The 23847-nt window shown below is 34.6% G+C and overlaps 2 protein-coding genes across 2 annotated transcripts in view; both read left to right on the forward strand.

Moving 5' to 3' along the window:
* The window catches only part of IPO11 (importin 11), a 197985-nt gene that overhangs the window by 146001 nt on the left and 28137 nt on the right, over positions 1-23847 (forward strand). The window contains exon 29 of the mRNA XM_012784031.3: positions 21201-21296. Coding sequence (XP_012639485.1) covers positions 21201-21296 — 96 coding nt within the window. The remainder of the gene's footprint in view (positions 1-21200; positions 21297-23847) is intronic.
* Positions 1255-9234, forward strand: LRRC70 (leucine rich repeat containing 70). Its single transcript, XM_076008049.1, has one exon. The coding sequence runs from the start codon at positions 1677-1679 to the stop codon at positions 3567-3569; it is 1893 nt and encodes a 630-aa protein (XP_075864164.1). The 5' UTR covers positions 1255-1676; the 3' UTR covers positions 3570-9234.

Here is a 23847-nt window from a genome sequence, read left to right on the forward strand (position 1 = left end):
TGTACTCCTGATTTTTTTATAGTCATAGAAAGATAGTGCTGGGTATTATATTAAATATTTAATATGGAAATGATTCAAATTATTAAAGTAATTGTCTTGATGTAAAATAAAGCTGCCTTGTTATCAAAAGAGAGTTATAGTATATAGAGTACTATCAGAGTATTAATAGAAGAACAAGAAAACTTAAGCAGTTGGCCTTTTGGAAAATTAATGACTAAACAATATGTAATACTAACAATTTATATTCAGCTCTTTAACATCTTACCTTAAAAATTACATTAGACACAGATCCACTTTCATTCTAAAAGATTCCAACTAATTCAGATATATATAGGGCAAAAAGTCAGTAAAGGGATTCTTTCACTCTCGCCAGCTGTTCTTACAAAGATAACTTATGTCAGTAATTAGTACACAACTTTGTCATCCTACAACTCAAAACAAACATACCTTAATAAATTACTGAGTACTAATATATTGATAGTACTCAATAATTTTTTGCAATCAAAACCTTTAAAAAACTTAAAAAAGGAGGAAAGAGGATAATGTAACACTTATGTTCATCGTTCTAAATAGTTTTTCCTGTTTTTTTTAAAGGAATAAAGCATAAAGCCGAAGTCCCCAATGTGTATTTAAAACAATATAAATATTTATGTACTTAAAAGATTTACAAAAATTATATTACTCTATATACATTTTATTTTAACTTGCTTTTTCCACTCAATAGCTGTTGTTGATAGCTAGATCAGACAATCTAAAATCTGTTGATATTTAGCTTCTGAATATCTAAAATTTCAGGGATCCTTTTAAAAATTATTTTTTTAATTACAGAAGATTTAGGTATGTACATTAGGAAATCTCTACCCTCATTCCGAAAAAATAAGTTTCTGAGATTTCCTTTCAACAGTACTTTTGAAACACAGATAAAACTACTTCCTTTCTCTCAGTTTCCTGTATCCATGGCAACCTCTGTTTTACATACTGACTGTAGAGGAACCAATGTGAAGAGTGTTGTTTCCTGAACAAACCATGACTTGAAAAAAAAAAAAGGTGGAGGGGTGGAGGTCAACAGTGCTACAGAAAGAAACGGAGTTTAGAAATGTCGCTCTTCAGATTTAAAAAGAAAACTTTACTTGAATCAGCTGAATGTTAATAATATGAATTTCATGTTCTTGGTAAGATTTTTTTATTTACATAGGAATTTTTATCTGAAATGAAAAATAATTTAGTTTTGTGAAAAACTGTAGTTTAAGGAGAGTTTCATTGTTCTGCAATGAATTTGTATTTTTATAAATTATAATGTTACTTGATATTAGACTTTAAGTTGATAAAGGGACATATTAAATTGAAACTGTCATCCCTACATCATTTATCACCTTTGTTGTATCAATTGTAATATTTTAAATTAGCTTAGGAAACATTTCATTTTGCATCTCATTGCATTTGAATTATTCTTTTATCAAACAGTGGGTTAATGGCCTGGAGGTGTTAATAATTCTAGAACGTATTCCAAAATCATTATTTTATGCTCTCACCATAGTATGATTTATGATACTTAGTATTATTGGCTGATCCTAATTAAAATAGAATACAGTAGTTGTAGTATTATAAAAACTTTCCTTGTAAGAACTTTTTGATGATTTAAAGTTTTACCTTCTCTTTTTATAGCCAATTCTGATATGAACAGAAAAACCAAGAACAGGGCTATGTGTGGATTACAGTTTTCTCTGCCTTCCCTACGACTGTTTCTACTTTTTACGTGTTGTCTTGTATTATTATTCCATAAAGAGATACTTGGATGTTCGTCTGTTTGTCAGCTCTGCACTGGGAGACATATTAACTGCCGTAACTTAGGCCTTTCAAGTATTCCTCAGAATTTTCCTGAAAGTACAGTTTTTCTGTATCTGACTGGAAATAATATATCTCATGTAAATGAAAGTGAATTAACAGGACTTCACTCTCTTGTAGCACTGTATTTGGATAATTCTAGCATTGTATATGTATATCCAAAAGCTTTTGTTCAGTTGAAGCATCTCTATTTCCTATATCTAAATAATAATTTTATGAAACGCTTAGATCCTGGAACATTTAAGGGACTTTCAAATCTTCGTAATTTATATTTACAGTCCAATCAGGTATCTTTTGTTCCAAGAGGAGTATTTAATGATCTAGTTTCAGTTCAGTACTTAAATCTACAAAGAAATCGCCTTACTGTCATTGGGGGTGGTACCTTTGTTGGTATGGTTTCTCTTCGGATACTTGATTTATCAAACAATAAAATTTTGAGAATTTCAGACTCAGGCTTTCAACATCTTGGAAACCTTGCATGTTTGTATCTGGAAGGTAATAATTTAACAAAAATACCATCAAATGCTTTTGAAGTACTTAAGAGTCTTAAAAGACTTTCTTTGTCTCATAACTGTATTGAAGCAATACAGCCTTTTGCATTTAAAGGACTTGTCAAGTTGGAATATCTCTTCCTGAAAAATTCAAGAATTAAAAATGTTACTAGGGGTGGGTTTAATGGAATTAATAACCTTAAACATTTGATCTTAAGTCATAATAATTTAGAAAATTTAAATTCTGACACATTTAGTTTGTTAAAGAATTTAATTTACCTGAAGTTAGATAGAAACAGAATAATAAGCATTGATAATGATACATTTGAAAACATGGGAGGGTCTTTGAAGATCCTTAATCTGTCATTTAATAATCTTACAGACTTACATCCAAGGGTCCTTAAGCCATTGTCTTCATTGATTCATCTTCAGGCAAATTCTAATCCATGGGAATGTAACTGCAGACTTTTGGGCCTTCGAGACTGGCTAGCATCTTCAGCCATTACTTTAAACATCCATTGCCAGAATCCCCCATCCATGCGAGGCAGAGCATTACGTTATATTAAGAGGACTGATATTACAAATTGTGTTACATCTTCGACAAATGTTTCCAGAGCTTGGGCTATTGTAAAATCTCTTCATATTCATCACAAGACTACTGCGCTAATGATGGCCTGGCATAAAGTGACCACAAATGGGAACCATTTGGAACATACTGAGACTGAGAGTGTTACACTCTGGGAACGAATTCGTACTTCACCTGCCAGTAGATTTTTTCAAGAGAATACTTTTGGTAATCCATTAGAGACTACTGCAGTGTTACCTGTACAAATACAACTTACTTCTTCTGTTAACTTGAACTTGGAAAAGAACAGTGCTCTACCAATTGATGCTGCATCAGTGTCAGGGAAAGCATCTCTAATTTGTACACAAGAAGTTGAGAAGTTGAATGAGGCTTTTGACATTTTGCTAGCCTTTTTCATCTTAGCTTGTGTTTTAATCATTTTTTTGATCTACAAAGTTGTTCGATTTAAACAAAAACTAAAGACACCAGGAAACTCAGGGGAAAATAGACTTGAATATTACAGTTTTTATCAGTCAGCAAGGTATAATGTCACTGCCTCAATTTGTAACGCCTCCCCAAGCCCTGGTTTGGAGCAGATTCAACTTCATAAAAAAATTGTTCCTGAAAGTGAGGCACAGGTCATTCTTTTTGAACATTCTGCTTTATAACTCAGCTAAATATTGGCTATAAGACACTTTAGTGCCATGGACATAAATAAAACTGAAACCTACTTATAGAATTATATGCTATATTTGGAAATATAATGAATTATATAACCTAAGCATTATTAAAATGTTTTTAATAATTTGTGAATAGTGTATTCATTCAGCAAATATTTTCTTTGATAGATACTATATTAAATAATAGTAATAGCTAATAACTCTGTATATCAAGCACCATGCTAAATACTTCACATATAACATTTAATCCATAAACAGTCTCATAAGGTAGTACTATCTGCATTTTACAGGTAAGAAAACCTAGGCAGAGAGTTTAAGTAGCTATCCCAAATTCTCACTGCTTGTGATACTTTTTAGATCTATCTGACTAGAGCTCGTGCTTTCATTTCATTCTATATTGCTTCCTAGGTGCTAGGAGTACAATTGTGAAAAAATTGACATGGTTCCTATTCTAAGTAGAGTTTAATCTAGAGGAGGAGACATATGGTTACTGTACAGTATAGTAAGTACTGTACTTGGAGATGCTATTAGGGAGGTGAGAGATGGCTTTATCAAAACAGTGACATCAAAACTGGATCATGAAGGATAAATAGAAATTAGCTCAATGAAGAAAGCTGAGTAACACCATGTCAGAAGAGTTAAAAGAAAAAAAAAAAAAGAATGCTTCTTTTCAGGAATTAAAATCAGTACAGCTAGAGTTGAGAGTGGTGGTGTGAGATTTGAAACTGAAGAGAGATTTCTGATGATGATAGCTATGGTAATTTCATGCCTTGTCCTGAAGGAAACAGGGAGCCACTGAAGAATTTTAAGCAGTGAAATGACATGATCACATTTACTATTTAGAAAGTTCACTCTTTCTGGAAGGAAGAATAGACTGGAGATAGGTTTAGCTGGGTAGGAATCTCAATCACTGATCCAGCAGAAAGATTCTGGGTGCCTGGGTCAGGGTAGTGGCAGGAAGGATGAATGGATCAATAGCTACCATGGAAGTAAAATGAACTGCCTTGATAATTGGCTGAGGTGTAGCAGAGGAGGGAGAAGTCAAAGAGGTTAGGTTTTGGCTTAGGCACTTTTGTGCTGCATTGACTGAGCTAAGGAAACAAGAGGAAAGGAGATAGGGGAGGGGCAAAGTAATGAGTTCAATTTTAGATAGGTTGAATTTGAGATTCGTATCAGATCTCCAAGTAGAACTATATATAGCAAATAGAAATTCAGGAGAGAAGTCTATCTGGTAAAAGCAAATAATTCTTAACTGTTCATCCATTACACTGTAAGTGTGTTACATACTCTTTATTGTAACAATTAACCACTTGGGCCATGATTATGAGAAACAGGTAAGTAGGGAAGAATAAGAACTTGTAGAAGATGAAAGAGCCCCCAGGAGATGTTTGTAACCTCAATTGAGAATCTTTAATATAGATGGTAATTGAAGTCATGGAAGTAATATAATGTTTTTCTCTATTAGCATAAATTTCTATTTGTGTAGCTCTCTTCAGAATATTGAACATTAATAGTAAATGCCCATGCTCCTTGTTCCCTTAATAGTGACCTGGCCATGCATGGTGGCTCATGCCTGTAATCCCATCTACTCCAGAGGCTAAGGTGAGAGGATCACTTCAGCCCAGGAGTTTAAGACCAGCCGGGGCAACATAGTGAGACCCTGTCTCTTAAACACACACAAAATTTTTTAAAAAGAATTAGCCAGGTGAGGTAGTGGCCATGCTTGTTGTAATCCCAACTACTCGGGAAGTTGAGGCAGGAGGATCTCTTGATGTTGAGTGTTCAAGCCTACGGTGAGCTATGATTGTACCATTACACTCCAGCCTGGGTGACAAAGTGAGACCCTGTCTTTAAAAAAAAAAAAAAGCGGTGATCTGAACCACAAATATATATTTAAATTTTTCTCTTAAGCATTATATGTTTCATGTTTGTGTCTGTCCTTCTTCTTTCCCCAAATAAGTACTTTTTATTATTAAAAAAAATATCCATTTGAAATTAGCCTGAAACAATTTGAGAATGTTTAAACCAAGTAATAATTATCAAATTTATATTCTAAAATGAAAATAATTATAAGTAGGTGCTATGTTCATTATACCTTAAGACAGTGATTTTTTTTTTTTTTTTTTTGAGACAGAGTCTCACTCTGTTGTTGCCCTGGCTAGAGTACCGTGGTGTCAGCCTAGCTCACAGCAACCTCAAACTCCTGGGCTCAAGTGATCCTCCTATGCCTTAGACTCCTGAGTAGCTGGGACTACAGGCATGCACCACCATGCCTGGCTAATTTTTTCTATATATTTTTAGTTGGCCAATTAATTTCTTTCTATTTTTAATAGAGATGGGGTCTCACTCTTGCTCAGGCTGGTCTTGAACTCCTGAGCTCAAACGATCTGCCCATCTCAGCCTCCCGGAGTGCTAGGATTACAGGCGTGAGCCACTGCACCCGGCCAAGACAGTGGTTCTTAAGCTCAGAATCACCTAGAAGTCATTAAAACACAGTTTGCTAGCCCCACTCCTAATCCTCGCCCTTACAGAGTTATTTTTGTAAAATTAACAAAAAAATTTATTGATACATAATATTTGTATATATTTATGGGGTACATGTGAGTATTTTGAGTATCCATCACCTCCAATATTTATCATTTCTATGTGTTGGAAACATTTCAAGTCCTCTCTTCTAATTTGTGAAATATATTATAATACATTGTTAATTATAACACCCTACTCTGCTAGCAAACATTTGAACTTACTCCTATCTTAACTGTATGTTTGTACCCTTTACCAACCTATCTTCATCCTTCCCCCTTCTCCATTAACTCCCCACCACATCCTTCCCACAGACCCTTCTGATCTTCTGGTATCTATCATTCTCTGCCTCCATGAGATAACTCTTTTAATTCCCATATGAGTGAGAACATGTGATCTTTATCTTTGCCTTTCCCTGATTATTAGTGATACTGAATGTTTTTCATATACTTGTTGGCTATTTATATATATATTCTCAATATTAGTCCTTTGTTGGATGAATAGTTTGCAAATATTTTCTTCCGTTTTGTAGGTTGTCTTTATTCTGTTAATTGTTTCCTTTGTTGTGTAGAAGCTTTTTAGTTTTAGTCCCATTTGTTTATTTTTGTTTTTGTTGTCTGTACTTTTGAGATCTTAGCCATAAAATCTTTCCCTAGACCAACATCCTGAAGTGTTTTCCATATGTTTTCTTTTAGCAGTTTCATAGTTTTGGGTCTTTCATTTCAGTCTTTAATTCATCTTTAATTTTTATATAGGGTGAGAGACGGGTATAGTTTCATTTTCTGCATGTGATATCCAATCCATGGTTCTTGATTCAGTAATTTTGGCATAGGACCTATGTGCAAGTTTCCAGTTTAACAAGTTTGCTGTTGCTGCTGGCCTGGGGACCACATGTTGAGAACCACTGCATTAACATACTTGAGAGAAAAATAGAAAGGAACTGAGGAGTGGTTTTGAAATGTATTAGAAATTCCAAAGAGAAATTAAAGCCTTACCACCTCAAAGAGTTTTCAAACAACATTCTGCTTTACTCTGCTTGCTTTAAAGCTTTGCCCTGGATTATAATTTCAGCCAAAAATATGAGTATATTTTAAACAAATTTGTTTTTCTTAATAATTTGTTGTTATGGAAGAGTGACTTTTTTTTCACCTTGAAAGACATTTTTAATAATGTATTTCTTTATTGTGTCTTCCCAGCTGCTACAACTCCAATTAAGTTTTTTCTTTAATTACTAAAAGTAAATATTCATTGGCAAAGAAATGCAAACAATGCAGAGATATATAAAGTAAGCTGAAAACCTCTCTGTGTTCCCCTTTCTTACCACCTAAATCATATTCAGGAGCAATGTAGCTGGCTGTTTGAAATTTAGAAAAATCCATATAACAAAGTATTTTGATCTTAAAACAAAATTCCTAAATTTAGCACATTAACTGCCATGTGAGTTATGTTTAACTCAGGCTAGTTTTGAGCCTGGGGCCTCATGAAGCATATGTAACTCACACCTCTCTTCACCTTGGGAGCCCTATGAACTATTTTTCAAGTTTTATGTAACTCACACACAGAAAAACAATAAAAAATAACAAATTTTTCATTAAAATAGAAAAGATCATTTTGTTTTTAAAGCTTTTATTCAGTTTTTTTAATAAAACACCATGGCCCCAAGGAAAAAAGTTTTTTTCTAGCATGGCAGTCAGTATGTTAAAGAAGGCAATTCAGAAAATCTGTCAAGTTTTTGGTGTATTTGTTCTTTTATTTTTTTAAGACATTGGGTCTCACTCTTTAGCCCAGGCTGGTCATGAAGTGATCCTCCCAGTTCTGCCTCCCAAGTATTATTGCTGGGACTATTGGCACCAGCTACTGCACTTGGCTAAATAAAAAAAAAAAAAAATTTATTTGTTAGAGATAGGGTCTCACTGTGTTGCCCGGGATAGTCTCCAATACCTGGCCTCAAGCAATCTTGCAACCCTAGCCACTCATGTCACTGGGACTACAGGCATGAGCCATGATGCCTGGCTAAATTTTAACTTCTAATTGATTTAGACCCAACTAGGAAACTTGTATAATATTACTATCAATGTATATATGGAACTGTGGTTGTACACAGTGGTGTTCATTGACTGCTCATACTTTCTTTAAAAATGGTAGTCAGACTTCCTCCCTTGTCTCCTAGCAATGGCTGGAAGTGTTGTTGACATCCCTGGAGGCTGTGGTGACCACCTGAGCCCAGAGTCTTGCTACTTGCACCATAGAAATCTAGGGTCTCCATCGTGCCTTCCCACTCCATGGGTGCTGACTGCCAGAGGCCTTTGCTGCCCGGCTCCCAGCACTCACACAGGCCTGGCTGGTCCTGGAGCCCCAGTGAGGGCTCATGGCTCCAGAAGCTTCTTGGAGGGGTAGGAGGGAGACCTTGAGAAAGGGGGAAGAAGATGTCCAAATAGGTGGAAGCTATCTTGGGGTGTGATTTCAGGGGGTGGTAGTTAGGGAAGGGTGATGTCAAGAAAGGTGAGAGAGACACTGAGGGGATGAAAAATGCTGGGAGCCAGGAAAGTTTGCCAAGGGGAGGAGTGAGATGGGAGGAGAAAAATCAGACCCTGAGAGGGACGGGACAAGAGACAAGGGAATTGGAATGGGGAAGAAGGGAGTGATATTGATGAGAAGAAAGTAAAATAAAGAGAAAGGAGGAAAGAGGGAAAGGAGGGAAAAGATCCCTCTACCCTCAGAAAAAGGTAAGAAAAGGAGAGACTGGGGAAAGCAAAGAGCTTTAAGACAGGAACGAAAAGGAGATTGGAGATGGGGATGAAGGCATTGTATTAGGAGGATTCAGAAATCATGAGAACAGAACCAACTGTGAGGGGAGAGGGGAAGGCCAGGAAGAGAAGAGATAGCTTTTAAGCACATTTATAATTCCAATGTGGGATTTTAAAATTGTATCTCTCACTTCTGGGATGGATATATGTGAACTTACTCCCAACCCCTTCCTGTCAGTCGTGTAGTGGTGAGGGAGTGACCAGGAAATAGAAGAAGGTCACAGATGATGAAGGGGAAAGCTGATAAAGAAGACTCACGTGACTCAGGGTCCCCTGGAAGAGAGGGATTGCCAGTGTTTTGACAGCTGGAGGCGAAGTGGTGGGATGAGGTAAGGGTGGATGTTGTAAGGGAGGGAAGAAATTGTGTAGAACTTACAAGAGTGAGGAAAGAGAATCTGTGGGTACATCCTCCGTTGTTTTCTTGGTAGAGTTCTGGACTCTCATACGTAAAGTTCCAGGGTTACTTTGTTGATCTACTCTGCCTCATGGCCATTTGTGTCTTTTGAGTCAGCAACCATTGGATAGATTTTTATTCTTTCATTTCCTATATTGCCCTGTATATTTTATTTTTAGGAATTCTCCCAGTAGTATAGAATTTAATCAGACCCCCAGCTACGTCAGTGTCAGTGCATGACAAATATTTGCCCCATAAACATTTTTTAAAACTTTTATTGATGTATATAAATCACTTACAGAAGTAGACACATCTGTGTAACCACCACTCAGGTGAAGAAGTAGAGCATTCAGACATAACATGTGGACATTTCTTCAGCTTAGAAATTATATAAACCTCTAAGTAAGCTTTGAGGTGAAGGAGGACCAACATGTAATTAGGACATTTTTATTCAATCATCTTATGCACACAGCAACAACAGTAGTCTCCCATATTTGTTTCTAGGTGGTACAAAAATGGGAGGAGAAAGCCCAGGGAACCTTTCACAAGCTTCTGTAAAACAGCTTTAATGCTGGGCCTTCCTACCAAGTTGGGCCCATTATGCACCTCCTCGTGTCCTGCTTGGCCATTGTTTTTGTTATAAGGATCCAGCTCCTTTGTTGGTCTAGTTACTGAACTACAAGTTAGAAAAATAGATATTCGGACTTACACTATGATGTGCTCCTTTGACTTAGAGGAAGGAGAGTGTAAAACAAAACAGAAGGCTGTTCTGTTTACCATTAGACTTGATTGATACCTCCCATTGAATAATAACTTATTTTTCCCCCTAAGAAGACCCGTTTCATTTCTCATTAAAATTTGTATTTGTGTTTTCTGTTACTGGACTTACCTATGAGCCCTTTTAGGTTAGAGGGGAGGGATATGAATCAGTTTTCTCAAATTGTTTTATTATCTAGTTTCTTAATGATTTTATAGTTATGGAAACAATAGTAATGATGTGTTAGGCCCATTTTTTTTCTATGTTAACACTGTACTGTCTCAAGCATAGTATTAAAAAAAAGTGCCCTCTATCACTGTGCTGAAGCCAGTAGGCTTCTGTGGCAATGCACTTTTAATGTGGGAAGCCTGGTGAATTAAAAGAGAACTGTCTTGGAGAAAGCAGCATGAGAGAAAGGAATGTATAGTGTATCAGCTGCTGGCCCAGGTATGCCTTGTTTCATTGATTCTGACTTAAGGTATCATGGGTGTGATAGAGAGGACACTGTTTTAGTAGGAAGTAGTTTTCTTACCTTGAATAATGTGGAGTCCCTCTCATGTATATAGTCTTTCTTTTTTATTTTATCTCCATTTCTTCCCATGTTTGTTGAGTTTCCAGTACATGTGCATAAACCCTAGTCTGTTCTTAGTTTGAATCTTTGGCTTTGGACAGCCTATTGCTTTCTGCCAGATACCTTCTGTGATATTCCTTTTTCTAGCCTTAAGACATAAGTTTACTTTTTTTTTTTGTATTTTTGTTTGAGGCTCTGAAGAGCAAAAGTTTTTATGTTCTAGTGCAGTTTCCTCATCCTTTGGCTTTCAAAACCCACTTACCCTCAATTACCTGCTTCTCGTTTATGAAAGCCTCCTCAAACACCATCTTCTAGAATCAGAACTGTACCCACTTGTAGTTTTACTTTTATTGTAGATGGAGAGCAGTGTGAGGGTAAGTAAAAGAGGTCAGAGAGAGGTAGGTCACAGAGACCTAAATAAATTAGGAATAGGGGTTTGGATTTTTAAATGCAATGGAAAGTTATTAGAAGGTGTAAACTTCCACTTTAAAGCAAGAGAAAGATAAGATCAGATTTTGCAAAAGAGCACTCTAGTTTAGCTCTGTAGAGAATGGATTAGAGGAAGTCAAGATTGGAAGTTTCCCCATTTGGGAAATTAGGCAGTAGTTCAAACAGACAGAATTGGCTTGTAGTACAGTGTTAATAATAGGAATATAGAGAAGCAGAAGAAAAATTTCAGATAAATGTTGACAGAATGTGGTGATGAATTGGGTGTTGAGAAGGTGAATGAGAAGAAAGGTAAAAATTGAATCCCAGGTTTCTCCACTTGAGTCACTCGGTTGATAGGAGATGCTTTTTACTCAGATTAGGAAAACCAAAAGAGAAATTTTTTTTGACTTTCTGTTTTGTTTTTCATTTTCTTGTTTTTGTTGGGATGGCACTTACAAGTTTGGTGTCGTTCTTACCTTTCTGGTTCAAAAATAAAAAAAAAAAAAAAAAAAAAAAAAAAAGTTTGGTGTCGGATATCTTATGTTTGAGATGCTTGTGAGACTGCCAAGATTGGATGAAAAGGATGCTGATGTACTTAGGGTTTTGGACCTCAGAGAAAAGTCATTGATTATGCTAGCAGTACGTGGGAGGAATTTGGCAGTGAGTCCCTGTAAGGCATATCTAAATATAAGGTGATCACCTAGTTTTCCTATAAGAAAACTATGTAAAGTTTTTTTTTTTTGTCAACTTGTACACATTTTACTTCTACAGCTGTAACAAAATAGTCAAATGTCCATTTATATGAAGTTGTTAATTTAATTACACATACATATGTTTAAATAATGTGAAATATTGCTCTACAGAGATTTATTTTTTGCTTTTATTTCATGATACAGTTTTATTCAAATGCCTCTTATAAATCTTTGACATCAGTGTCTTCATCATTACCAAAATACCCTTTTGATCATGTAACACTTTCCCTGGGCACATTATCTTCATTTTGGTCTAAACTGAGTGATGTAGAAGACTTCCCCAGGAATTTAATCCTAAGCTACAACACCTTTTCATGTAACTTTAATAACATTAGCACTGTCAGCTTTTTTCATTTGTTCTGAAGGTATATCTACCTTGTAATTACTTATTGTACAGCTTTGTTTTCAACCATTTCTAACATTTACAGTGGTGAAGTCATACCCTCAGCCCCATAATTATCAATTTCTGTTAAATTCCTTTATGTCCCTTTTAAAAAAACAAAAATCAGTTCTGTCAAGTGACTTTTATAACTGTTCAAAACAAGCATCGATATTTTGTTGTTGTTGTTTTAGCTTGATGTTTTTTGTTTTTCGGGGTTGTTTTCACCCAAACGGTTCTGTACCGGTCATTGATCATCTCTGTTTGATAGAACCTTACTGTAATATAATATGTCTTCATTGGGTATTATTTCTTATTAGTATAATCTTTTCTTTTGAAAATCACATAAGATGACAGCTTCTTCTCATCTAATTATTAATACATGTAGATTATTTTAGTTGTTTCTTGTACTCTTAAAGATCATGGCTTTGGGGAAGGCTGTGTGTGTGCACGCAAAAAACAGGTAATCAGAGGAATGGTTTATTATATAAAAGACTTTGTTAGAATTATTATTGAGTGCAAAAAAATTTCACCTTTTGTTTAAGATAGTAAATTTCCACTCTGAGTTTTTAGCCTGTTTCCTTGCCAGTATTTGTCAGGGGAACTAGGTTTATTATTATACTTTTCCACAACCATGCAGATAATTACTGTGTAGAAGGACTGTTTCCATTTAAATGACAGAAGCATTTGTAAGCAAAATATCTAGAGGGAGGAAAAATTAATTTTAGTGTAAATGTCACCACTTTTATAGTCTCTGCTGCTGTAGAAATTCTACAATAAGACTGATAAATCAAGGTTTCTTTTTTCCTTTCTTTGAATAAACTGCAATTCTTTGCTTAATTCTGTTAAATGATATAAGCAGATAAATATACTTGAGAATATCTTAATTTGGTTGTGGCTTTTAGTGCCTAAAAATGTGCGGTTTTTTCTCTTAAATTACCCTAACTTGACTTACCTTTCATATTTAAGATATAATAATGAAGAGTGATTTCACATATTAACTAGATATGATATATAAATAATATAATTATTTTTGGTTAGAGCATAGAGAATTCTATGATGATTAAGGTTCTGATTCATTTCTTTTGGGGGGATTGCTATTATGAAAAACTGTTGTGTCATGAATTTTAGCTTATAAAACTGTTCTGAAAAATTAATTGAAAACTTTGTCAGTGTTTCTGTATGTCTGCCTGTTTTCCTCTCAGGACCATGGGGATGATGATGTGATGTAAATATATGAAACCATCTCTTACAGAGAAATAAGTTAAGGCACATACTTTATGATGATAAGGCAGTTATCTAAAAAATGGGAGTGTAACATTGTGACTAGAAAAATAATAATAAAAATTAGACAGGAAGAAGGAAACTAGAGGCCTGTTCACATTGAGTGTAATATTCACAATTTAGGCCTACCAAGAATTAAAATATTTCATTGATTTATGACTTTGAGGATTGAAAATCTTGCTTCGTCTTTGTAAGCATTTAGTTTTCTGAGCACCTGTGGTTTGAGCTCATAATGATACAAGAGAAATAATTTTAAGCCAGCATAGTTTTCAAAATTGAGTGAACAAACAGAAGTAAGATTAAACAATTTGTTTTTTTGTTACTACATGGATTTATTTTATTTTAATTTAAAAATATTAAGGGTTTTTTTGTGTGTGTGACATGGATACACTGTATAATGCTAAAGTCAGGGCTTCCGTGTGCCGGTCACCAGTATGCAGGACAGTATTCATTGTACCTGGTAGGTAAGTTTTCATTCCCTCACCACCCTCCCACCCTTCTCCCTTCTTAGTTTCCAATGTCCTTATGTTTCTTTGTGCCTGTGTGTACCCATTGTTTAGCTCCCACTTAAAAAGTGAGAAAATAGTTTTCAAAAGCAAGGAAAAATCACTCTTCATTAAGTTTCTGCAGTTTACATACTCGATAGCTATATACTTTTATATACTCAGAAAATGCTTTAAAAGTCATACCTTTAGGAATAGCAATATAAGATTTAAGAACTATAGTTTTATTAATATGCATTTGACTAGAAAAGAGAAGGCAACTGAAAACTATATGGATTTGGTTTAAATGATCAAATGTATTTGCTGAGTACAGTTTTTCATACCCTCACTTGTTTATTTAATGCTTGTATATCACTTATCACATACCTGAACAGAGTAAGCAGATGTTTTAAAAGGCTGTTATTTTGTAATTCGTGTAATTCATGACATAATGTAATATGTCAAATGAGTGTGTAAAATAAGAAAAGCAAAAGTGTGACAAATAAAAAGGAAGAAAATGTTTAGGTTACCAATACTTGTTTCTGTTTAGTTTTATGTCGATTCTCCTATCTTTCTTGCATTTTCCAAAATGAATGTTTCAGAAATAGATTTCCAACACAGCTACCTTCTGTACGATTTTCTGGCTTATGTCTAGTGTAGAATACTCAACTCAGCTATCTATGCTTATAATTTTATAATTTTAAAAAGAAGTAAGTAAAAATAAAATTGTAAAAAGAATCTGAGGGAGGGCAATTCTCAAGCTTTGAGATCATTAATTGCCTTGATTATTTATTGAATATTCACATTATACATAATGTTACTCTAAGAGACATAAAAAAATAAACATAACGTGGTTTCTGCTTCTCCTTTAAGTTACTTATAGTCTTAGGGAATACAGGCATGAAAAATTAAAGGACATTAGAAGAAATTAATACAAAAGATGGCATGCAAGTTGCATGACAAAGAAATTGTGCAAATTCAAAGGACAGAGTGCTCAATTATGTGAGAGAGTGGTCAGGGAAGGCTTCATGAAGGAAGTGTGAATTAAGTGAATAGATAAAGGAGGGAGAATACTGTAAGGAGCAGGAAGGGAATAAACAGATAAATTGGAGTAAGGAACTATTATATGCAGGAGGTGATGACTTAACTGCCAGTGAAAAGAAGAGTAATGTGCCATAATAGGGGTGGGGAACCTTTTACTGTTGGAAGGCCACATTAATTTAGCCGTAATCAAATAAGGCTATATTCAGTAAACTTCAATTAGATATACTTAAAATTGTGTATTATATAAAAATCTGTTATGTACTTAATAATTTCAAAAAATGAAAACTAGTTGTTAATTTTAAAGTTAACTAATCTTTTGATGACTTTATTGTGTCTGTTTTTTGTTGGAAAGCATTTAAATATTTGGTTGCAGCTTGGAGGTCTGCAGTTTCAGTTGATCCTCTGGATGAGTATCAGTCATCTGTGACCTGAAGGGCATCTTGATTTGGGTTAGGTAGGAGAATGTAGATTTGCAGCAAAACGTGGTTGAAAAGCAAGAAAGCATTTTTTGGTCATGTTGCCAAAGGTGTGAGTATTCTACTGCATTTTTCCATATTTCAATTGGATCTTTCTTAGCATCAAATGATGACTTTTTAAAATGTCATCTACTGAGAGCTCAATCAATTCCATCTCTGTAGTTCTTTAAGGTGCCTTGGTGATATCAACTAGGTGAGGCTGAAATGCTACTTTGAATGTGATGTCATGATTCTCAAAGTCAGTGAACCTATCATCGTATTCTCCAATTAATAGGTCTATAACAGCTGCATATTCTTCCAGATGATTTGCCTATATCACCCTGCTCATCAGTGACCTTTGCTAACTGGGGAACATGTTCATCTGAAATTTCCTTTTGAAGAAGTGTTTTGAGAAAAGATAGCTTTTTTGGAAATGCTTGTACTTTGAAACATTATCAGAGTCTAAGCATCCTACAACTTCAACAATGCATTCTTTCACAATTTCTACATCACTGAATGGCTTCTTTTTTTCCCCAAGTACATAAGCTACTTTATAAGTTGCTTCAGTATTATTTCCAGGTCTTATTGCTGCTTGAAAGAATTGTCTTTGCTTTTGCTTTTCATCTTTTAATTTCTGTAATACAACCTTTTGCGCCTCTCCCTCTAATTTAAAATATATGTAGTGTTATGATGGTGATGAGCATTGAATTTCTTTTTTTTTGTAATTTTTCTTTAAAAGTCAGTCAAATTTAGCAGTGGGGGGGCTGAATACCAACTTGAGTGACACTTGAATTTCTTTAATGTTGATATTGCAGCATCACAAAACAAGCAAATCATCTTATCTTTATCAGAAACTAGGTAACATTACAATTCCCAATCTTCATTAAAAAATCTGTTTTCTTCCATCAGTGTTCTCTTGGTCGTCTTTGACATGATGAACTGTTAAGCAGACAGAATTAAAAAATACTGTTGAGCTATGCAACTATTCACAAATTCTACTTCAAACAGAAACACAGTGCACTGTTGTTAAAAGCTGATAACAGACTGGTGTACTCATAAACTCTTACCAACCAGCCTTGTGCAGTAGTGGTGCCAGTTAGGTGTGGGAAGTTAAAACTAAATCATGAGCATATCAGCTGTCAATTTAGCCGTTATGTCTTACTAATGTTCTGTGCTGGTCAATCTGGGAGGATTATTTTGCTGAAACTTATTTTATTCTTCAATGTTTTAAATACGTTAATTTTAAAAATAAAAATTTAAAAGATGAACAAAAATGTATTAGTAAAATAAAAGGATTTGTTCTGTAAAATTTGGATTCACTTAAGGACTACAAGGCCACTTGTGGCCTTAAGGCTGCAGGCTCCTCACCCCTGTGCTATAACTTTGGAAAGGTGGGTTTGGTAGAGCCTGCTGAGGTTCTTGATAGCCCTTGAAAGTTCTTAAATTAAGGAGAAAGAATGAAATTTAAGGGACTGAAATAGCAAGCACCTGTTTGCCTCCCTGAAACTCTCAGTAATAAGGAAATGGATACAATCAGTAGGATTGTGTTTAGCATTGTGAAATGAAAACTTGATATAAAAATTGAGATTCCATTTAGGAGGAGCATCTATCCTAATGCAATTAATGAAATATGAATTAACTTGAAAACCCCAAGGTCTTAAGTGAGGATAGAACAAATCAAATCTCTAGGGGCCAGTGATGAGAATTAGCGAAGAATAATTAGCCAGTGCTTCTCTAGCAGCAAGCGTCCAGGGGACAGGACTCTGACTTTAGAAGATTGTCAGTTAAGAAGTCAGAAATACTCCTAAAAGTGAGAAAGGCATTTACACAATATATTCTAACTTGATTAAAAATAAAAAAACATCTAATTTTGTTGCTTGATTTTTTTTTTTTAATCCTTCCTGTAGCTTTCTAGTTCATAATGGGGCTCTAGAGATTACAGCACAGCATTTCTTAACTATGTCCTTTGAATGAGAGAACAAATAACATTCGTACATGCAACACACTTTGCCATGTGCATTTCAAGTTCTGTGCTCTAGGCAGACTTATAGCTTCCTTTGGTTTCTGGATCCTGAGCTAGCCATCTTTTTTTATCCCCAGGGCCTATCATGGTGTCTGACACATTTATTTTCTGGGCTCACATAATGTTGACTAGAATGAATCAATTTAACCACAGTGACCTATTCACTAGGAAAGGTTAGCCTGAATAACATGTCTAATCATTTCCTTCTTTGTCTATTAAGTGGTATCCTTGTATTGTATGTTGAAATATATAATAAATTATTGTTATTTACTGGTACTCATAGTGAGCCAATATTCTCAAGTCCATTTATGGGATTACATCAGTGTATTAGGTTTTGCCTGGAATAATCAGTAATGAGTTTATCATCTTCTTTTTTTTTTAAAGCTCCTGAGTGTTGGTTTTCTTCTGGGATGCTATATATAGACTAGCATGGAGCTTAGCTAATCTTTTCAAGGACTCTAGATAATTGTGTCTTTCTAGTTGATATGAACTGTCACTTCTGAGTGAGATCTAAGATTACGTGGTTTCCTGGGGCTATCTTCCGTTCTTCCACATTGTGTCTGACATCAGATCTGGATGAATGGGTATGGGTGAACTGTTAGAAGATGTCACACTGAAAATAATTTTAATAAAGTCTTACTCATGACTTCAGTGTGACATATTAACATAAAAGAGAAAACCAGGCTATTTTTATAGAGAAACACAGAAAATAATACCTACTTCCTGGCTTTTAGTATTTAAAGAGATAATGTATCTAAAATTATCTTTAAGCATAAAGCCTCTCCCCTTTCTTCCTCTAATCCTTTTTCAATTCATTCTGGGTTTGCAGCTCTCTTGGGTTGTTTCCATTTTAAGTGCCTAATCATATTTTAAACCACTTAATTCAGGAATAATGTATATTATTAAAATCAAGATTGATTCTTCATTTATAAGACTAGAGAGTGTTAGGTGAATAAAAAGTGAAGCAAAGGCTTAATGCTCATAACTTCATGTTGTTGAAGGTTGTAATAAAAATACTGTATATAAAAGAAATCTTTTTTAAAGGCTTCATTTTAAAATGTTACATTCACACATTTGTGGGAATGTTTTTATTAAGACAGTAGGAGAAAAAGAATTTATAACTTCTTAATGCTTATATTCTTTAAATATATATTCTGTATGCCAGGAAAGTATAAGCCTCTTTGGCTTTTGTTTTCCCTGTTATTTGGGGGCACTTCTCTCAGACTGTTTAATGAATGGTAATTGAGGTACATCATTTTGATGAGTGCTTTTTGAACTTGAATGCTTTGAAGATACATATATTTTTATATTAGGTTTAATTTTAAAATTCTATAATTGCATTTTTGTTTGTATGGGCTTCTGTCCATATATTAATCTTTATATGGGTTTATGGGAGGAATCTTTTGATGGAACTACTTCTTTTTTTATATTTTTGAACTGATACATAATTATTGTACATAATTATAGGGAACATGTGCATAGTGCTGTAATAAACATGGGAGTGCAAGTATCTCATCCATATTGATTTCCTTTCTTTTAGGTATATACCTACTAGTAGGATTGCTAGATCATATGATAGTTCTCTTTTTCGTTTTTTGAGGAACCTCTATATAGTTTTCCTTAGTTGCTATATTAATTTACATATAATATATACATATAACATATAATGATAAAATCAGGGTAATGAGGATATTCATCACCTCAAACATTTATCATTTCTTTGTGTTGGGAACATTTCAAATCTTCTTTCCTAGCTATTGTTAACTATGGTCACACTACTGTGCTGTCAAATATTAGAACTTACTCCTTCCATCTAATTATATTTTTTATACCCATTGACCAATCTCTCCTCATCCCCACCCCCACCTTTTCCCATAACCTTCCCATCCTCTGCTAACCATCATTCTACTCTACTGCCATGAGATCAACTTTCAGCTCCCACATCTGAGTGAGAACATGCAGTGTTTATCTTTCTGAGCCTGGCTTATTTCACTTACATGATGTCCTCCAGTTCCATCCACGTTGACACAGATGAAAGGATTTTATTCTTTTATGGCTGAATAGTATTTCATTATGTATATATACAACATTTTCTTTATCCATTCATCTATTAATGAACACTTAGGTGGATTCCACAGCCTGGCTACTGTTGAATAGACATGGGAGTGCAGGTATATCTTTGATATATTGATTTCTCTTTTTTTAAATATATATACCCAGTAGTGGGATTGCTGGATGGTAGTTCTATTTTTAGTTTTTTTGAGGAACCTCTATACTGTTTTCCATAGTTATTATACTAATTTGCTTTCCTCCCAACAGTGTAAGAGATTTCCCTTTCTCTGTATCCTTGCCAGCATCTGTTATTTTTTGTCTTTTTGATAATAGCCATTTTAATTGGTGTGAGGTGATACCTCCTTGTGGTTTTGATTTGCATTTCCCTCATGGTTAGTGATGTTGGACGTTTTTCACGTTCTTGTTGGCCATTTGTATGTCTCTTTTTGAGAAATGTCTGTTTGGATCTTTTGCCCATTTTTGAGATTTTTTTTGTTGTTAGAGACTGATTTATTTCTCCTACCATAATATTTTTGAAATTTATCCATGTCATTGCATCTATATGTAGTTTGTTCCTTTTTATTGCTGAGTATTATTTCATGAAATAAGTATTCCACTATCTGTTGATTCATTAAGTAGTTGATGGACATTAGAGTCATTTGTAGTTTGAGGCTTTTACAGATAAAGCTCTACCATAAATGTTCACATACAGGTTTTAGAATACTTGTTTTGGTCCTGGGTAAATACCTACAGGTGTGATTGCTTAGCTGTGTGGTATGTAACTTTATAAAAACTGACAACGTATTTCCACAATGAATATGCCATTTTATATTCTAGTACTAGCAACATATGAGTGTTCCTGTCGTTTCTCATCTTTGCTAGCCCTTGCTATTGTCAATCTTCTTAATTTTACATTTAATTAAAATCTCACTGTGATTTTAATATGTATTTCCCTAATACCTAATGCTGTTGAGCATCCTTTCTGGATGTTTATATGCCATCTGTATGTCTTCTTTGATAAAATGTCTGTTCAAATTTTTGCCTCTTTTGTAAAAAAGACAAAAGATCTCACTGTGTTGGGAGAATGCAGTGGCTTTTCAACAGGCACACTCATGGGACATTGTAGCCTCGAACTCTCGGGCTTAAGCAATCCTTCCGCCTAGTCTCTTAAGTAGCTAGAACTACAGGTGTGTGCCACTATGCTCAGTGACTGTTAAATTAAAATTATTTGTCATCTGAGTTTTCAGAGTTCTTAAAATATATGCTAGAAGGAGTATTTGTATATTTTCTCCCAGAATATGGTGTGTCTTTATTTTCGTTGGCTTTATCTTTAAAAGAGCAGAGATTTTTAATTGTCAGCACTTCTATATCTTTATCTTTGTAGTTATAAAATTAATATGAATATGTTAAATCTAAGAATTTTAAAATATCTCTCTTTTGTATCTAATCTATCCCCTCTAGTATTTAAATACATTAATAATCTAGTGAAAGAGAAATTTATAATGTTATATGCAAAAATAAAATTTTTGTTTTAAGAGATATATTTTTTAAGTTTCTTTTGTATTTCAGAACTAAAATTTCACGTTCAAGAGGATATTTAGAATACAAAAAAAGAATTACCTGTTGAAATACTCCAGTTAACCTGTTTTGCCCTTCTTTTATTTTAGTGTTATCCAGGATAAATTCTGTGGTATTATAAACATCTCAGTGGAAGGCCTGCATGATGTCATGACGGAAGATCCTGAAACAGGAACTTACAAAGAGTAGGTGGATCATTATATCACAATTGGATTTGGGGGGAGAATTAAATACATGCTGCATGATTTTTATTCACCATCTCCATATAAGCACAATATGGACATTTTGTAATTTTGTCTTCTATACAGAAAAATTTTTGTTATTTTGCTTATAATATTTATTGTTTGATCTTGGGATCAGCTTTATTATGTTACAACAATAGCTTGAATTGGGCTTCTTTGATCTAATCATTGTTTTATGCTTTGACATTAGGTTTTTTAAAAATTCCAGGTATATTTTAGCATATGAATTCCTTTTTCAAGATGTTTCAACCATGTGTTTTTTTTCAACTTACAGAGTTCCCCTACCCTTTAGGCAAGTTACGGGTAAAGGTATGAATTGCCTTGTATTTGCCTGGTTGAAGCAGCACTGGTGCCTTTAGGATGTTGGAGGTGGAGGTCATGTGGTAATTGTCTAGTTCCAAAATAGAGTAGTTAAAATTATATTCTTTGGATGAATAGGTAAAATCATGTTGTCACGAATGGTGGTCGGACACAGTGGTTCATGTATGTAATCCCAGAACTTTGGAAGGCCAAGGTGGGAGAATTACTTGAGACTAAGAGTTCGAGACTAGCCTGGCAACATAGTGAGACCCTATCTCAACAAAAGTTTAAAAGTTAGCTGGATATAATGGTGCACACCTGTAGTCCTAGCCACCTGGGAGGCTAGAGCAGGAGGATCACCGGAGCCCAGCAGCAGTTCAAAGCTGTGGCGAGCTATGATCACACCACTGCACTCTAGCCTGGGCAACAGAGAGAGACTCTGTCTTGAAAAAACCAAAAAGAATGCTGTTAATCTAATTTTTTACAACTGTTAATTTGAGTTTTTAAAAGTTAATCATTGTATCGTTTTGTGGTTAGTAGAATTGCCATACCTTTCTTCTTGTTATTACATTTAATAAAGGGCAAGTTTCATATAATGACAACCAAGGCTTTGTGAGATTCCAAACCACTCAACTTCTCCTAGATAATAACATATTGAGCCTATTTTCTTTGCTCTTTATAAAGCCATCTATAGCAAATGGGAAAAATTGTCATTTGAATCACATTTTGTTGAAAAATATCCAAAGCATATCTATGTTGTTCAATCTTACTAAATATATGTAAACAAAATGTATCTAACATGTAACTTAGCATTTGAAAAAACAGAAGCGCATATAAAATGAAAACATCAAACTCTTTGAGACCACAAACCAAAAATATGAAACTGTTCATGCATGTAGACAATTCAAAAAAAATTTTTAAGCTTATGGCATATGACTGTAAGTAGTGTGTTTTTATGCATAATATGTGCTAAAGTTTACAATTATTTATGAAATATTTCAGATATGTTCACGTGCCCCTTGTCCTCTTTGTAGTATACAGTTTAGTTCAGGGGAGGACATGGCTGATGGCACAGTGAAAACACTAGTAATGATTAAAGGCAGTTATATATGCTTTGTGCAGAGCACATACAATAGTAGAATTCTGACTGTGCTTTAATAGAAAGTCAGTGTTATAGTCTTCAGAGAAGGATAAGAGAGGATCTAGGAAGTAGAACAAAATTATAACATGTTTTAACTGGAAGAAAGAAAGTCTGGAAGTTAGAAAATTTAGAAATTATCTAATACAGTGTCAGAATATTAAAAACCAGAAAAGTTCAGTGACATAGCAAATATGTGCAAGAGACAAGATGAGAACCAAGGTCTTCTGACTCAATATGCCATGCTCAGCCATGGCATGAAGTTAAAGTTTTGGTTTGAAAGGAGAAAATGTTGGGAGTAAGGAAGACAAACTGACTAAGAGATGATTATTAGGATCCAAACTAGAAAGGCTTAGATTTGAGGGTTAGTGTTTATGGGTAGCTAGAACTTATGACCACTGTTTTCTTTTTTCCTCAGAATTGTTTGGTGATTTCTTTTTACCCTTGGGTGTACTTGGTCTATGGAGGCAAAGTGGAAAAAACGAGTTACCCAACTTTTCTGAGTCTCAGTTTCTAAGAGTGCTTAGACAGGTCTCTTGATAAATCTTCCTACTTTAAACAGTTTATTCAAACAAAGTTAGTCTTTCTGGTTCTGTTGAATTCTTATTATAGTCTCAGTTGAGTATGACTTAGAACACATGAAGAAAACCCTGTTTTCTATTTTTTTTTTTTTGAGACAGAGTCTCATTCTGTAGCCTGGGCTAGAGTGCCGTGGCACCAGCCTAGTTCATAGCAACCTCAGCCTCCTAGGCTCAAGCGATCCTCCTGCCTCAGCCTCCTGAGTAGCTAGGACTATAGGTGCAAGCCACCACGCTTGGCTAATTTTTTGTTTCTATTTTTAGTTGTTCAGCTAATTTTTTTTTTCTATTTTTAATAGAGATGGGGTCTCGCTGTTGCTCAGCCTTGTCTTGAACTCCTGAGCTGAAACAGTCCACCCACCTCAGCCTCCCAGAGTGCTAAGATTTCAGGCATGAGCCACCATGCCTGGCTATGTTGTCAGTTTTGTTTTACCTGAAGCAATCCATAGATAGTTCCATATATTAATTAACCTAGCTG

Source organism: Microcebus murinus, chromosome 11 (assembly GCF_040939455.1).
Source record: "Microcebus murinus isolate Inina chromosome 11, M.murinus_Inina_mat1.0, whole genome shotgun sequence".
Taxonomy (NCBI): domain Eukaryota; kingdom Metazoa; phylum Chordata; class Mammalia; order Primates; family Cheirogaleidae; genus Microcebus; species Microcebus murinus.

What these genes read in the sequence shown, in the direction of transcription:
- LRRC70 (XM_076008049.1), top strand. Translation starts at nt 1,677, where the DNA reads ATGAACAGAAAAACCAAGAACAGGGCTATGTGTGGATTACAGTTTTCT.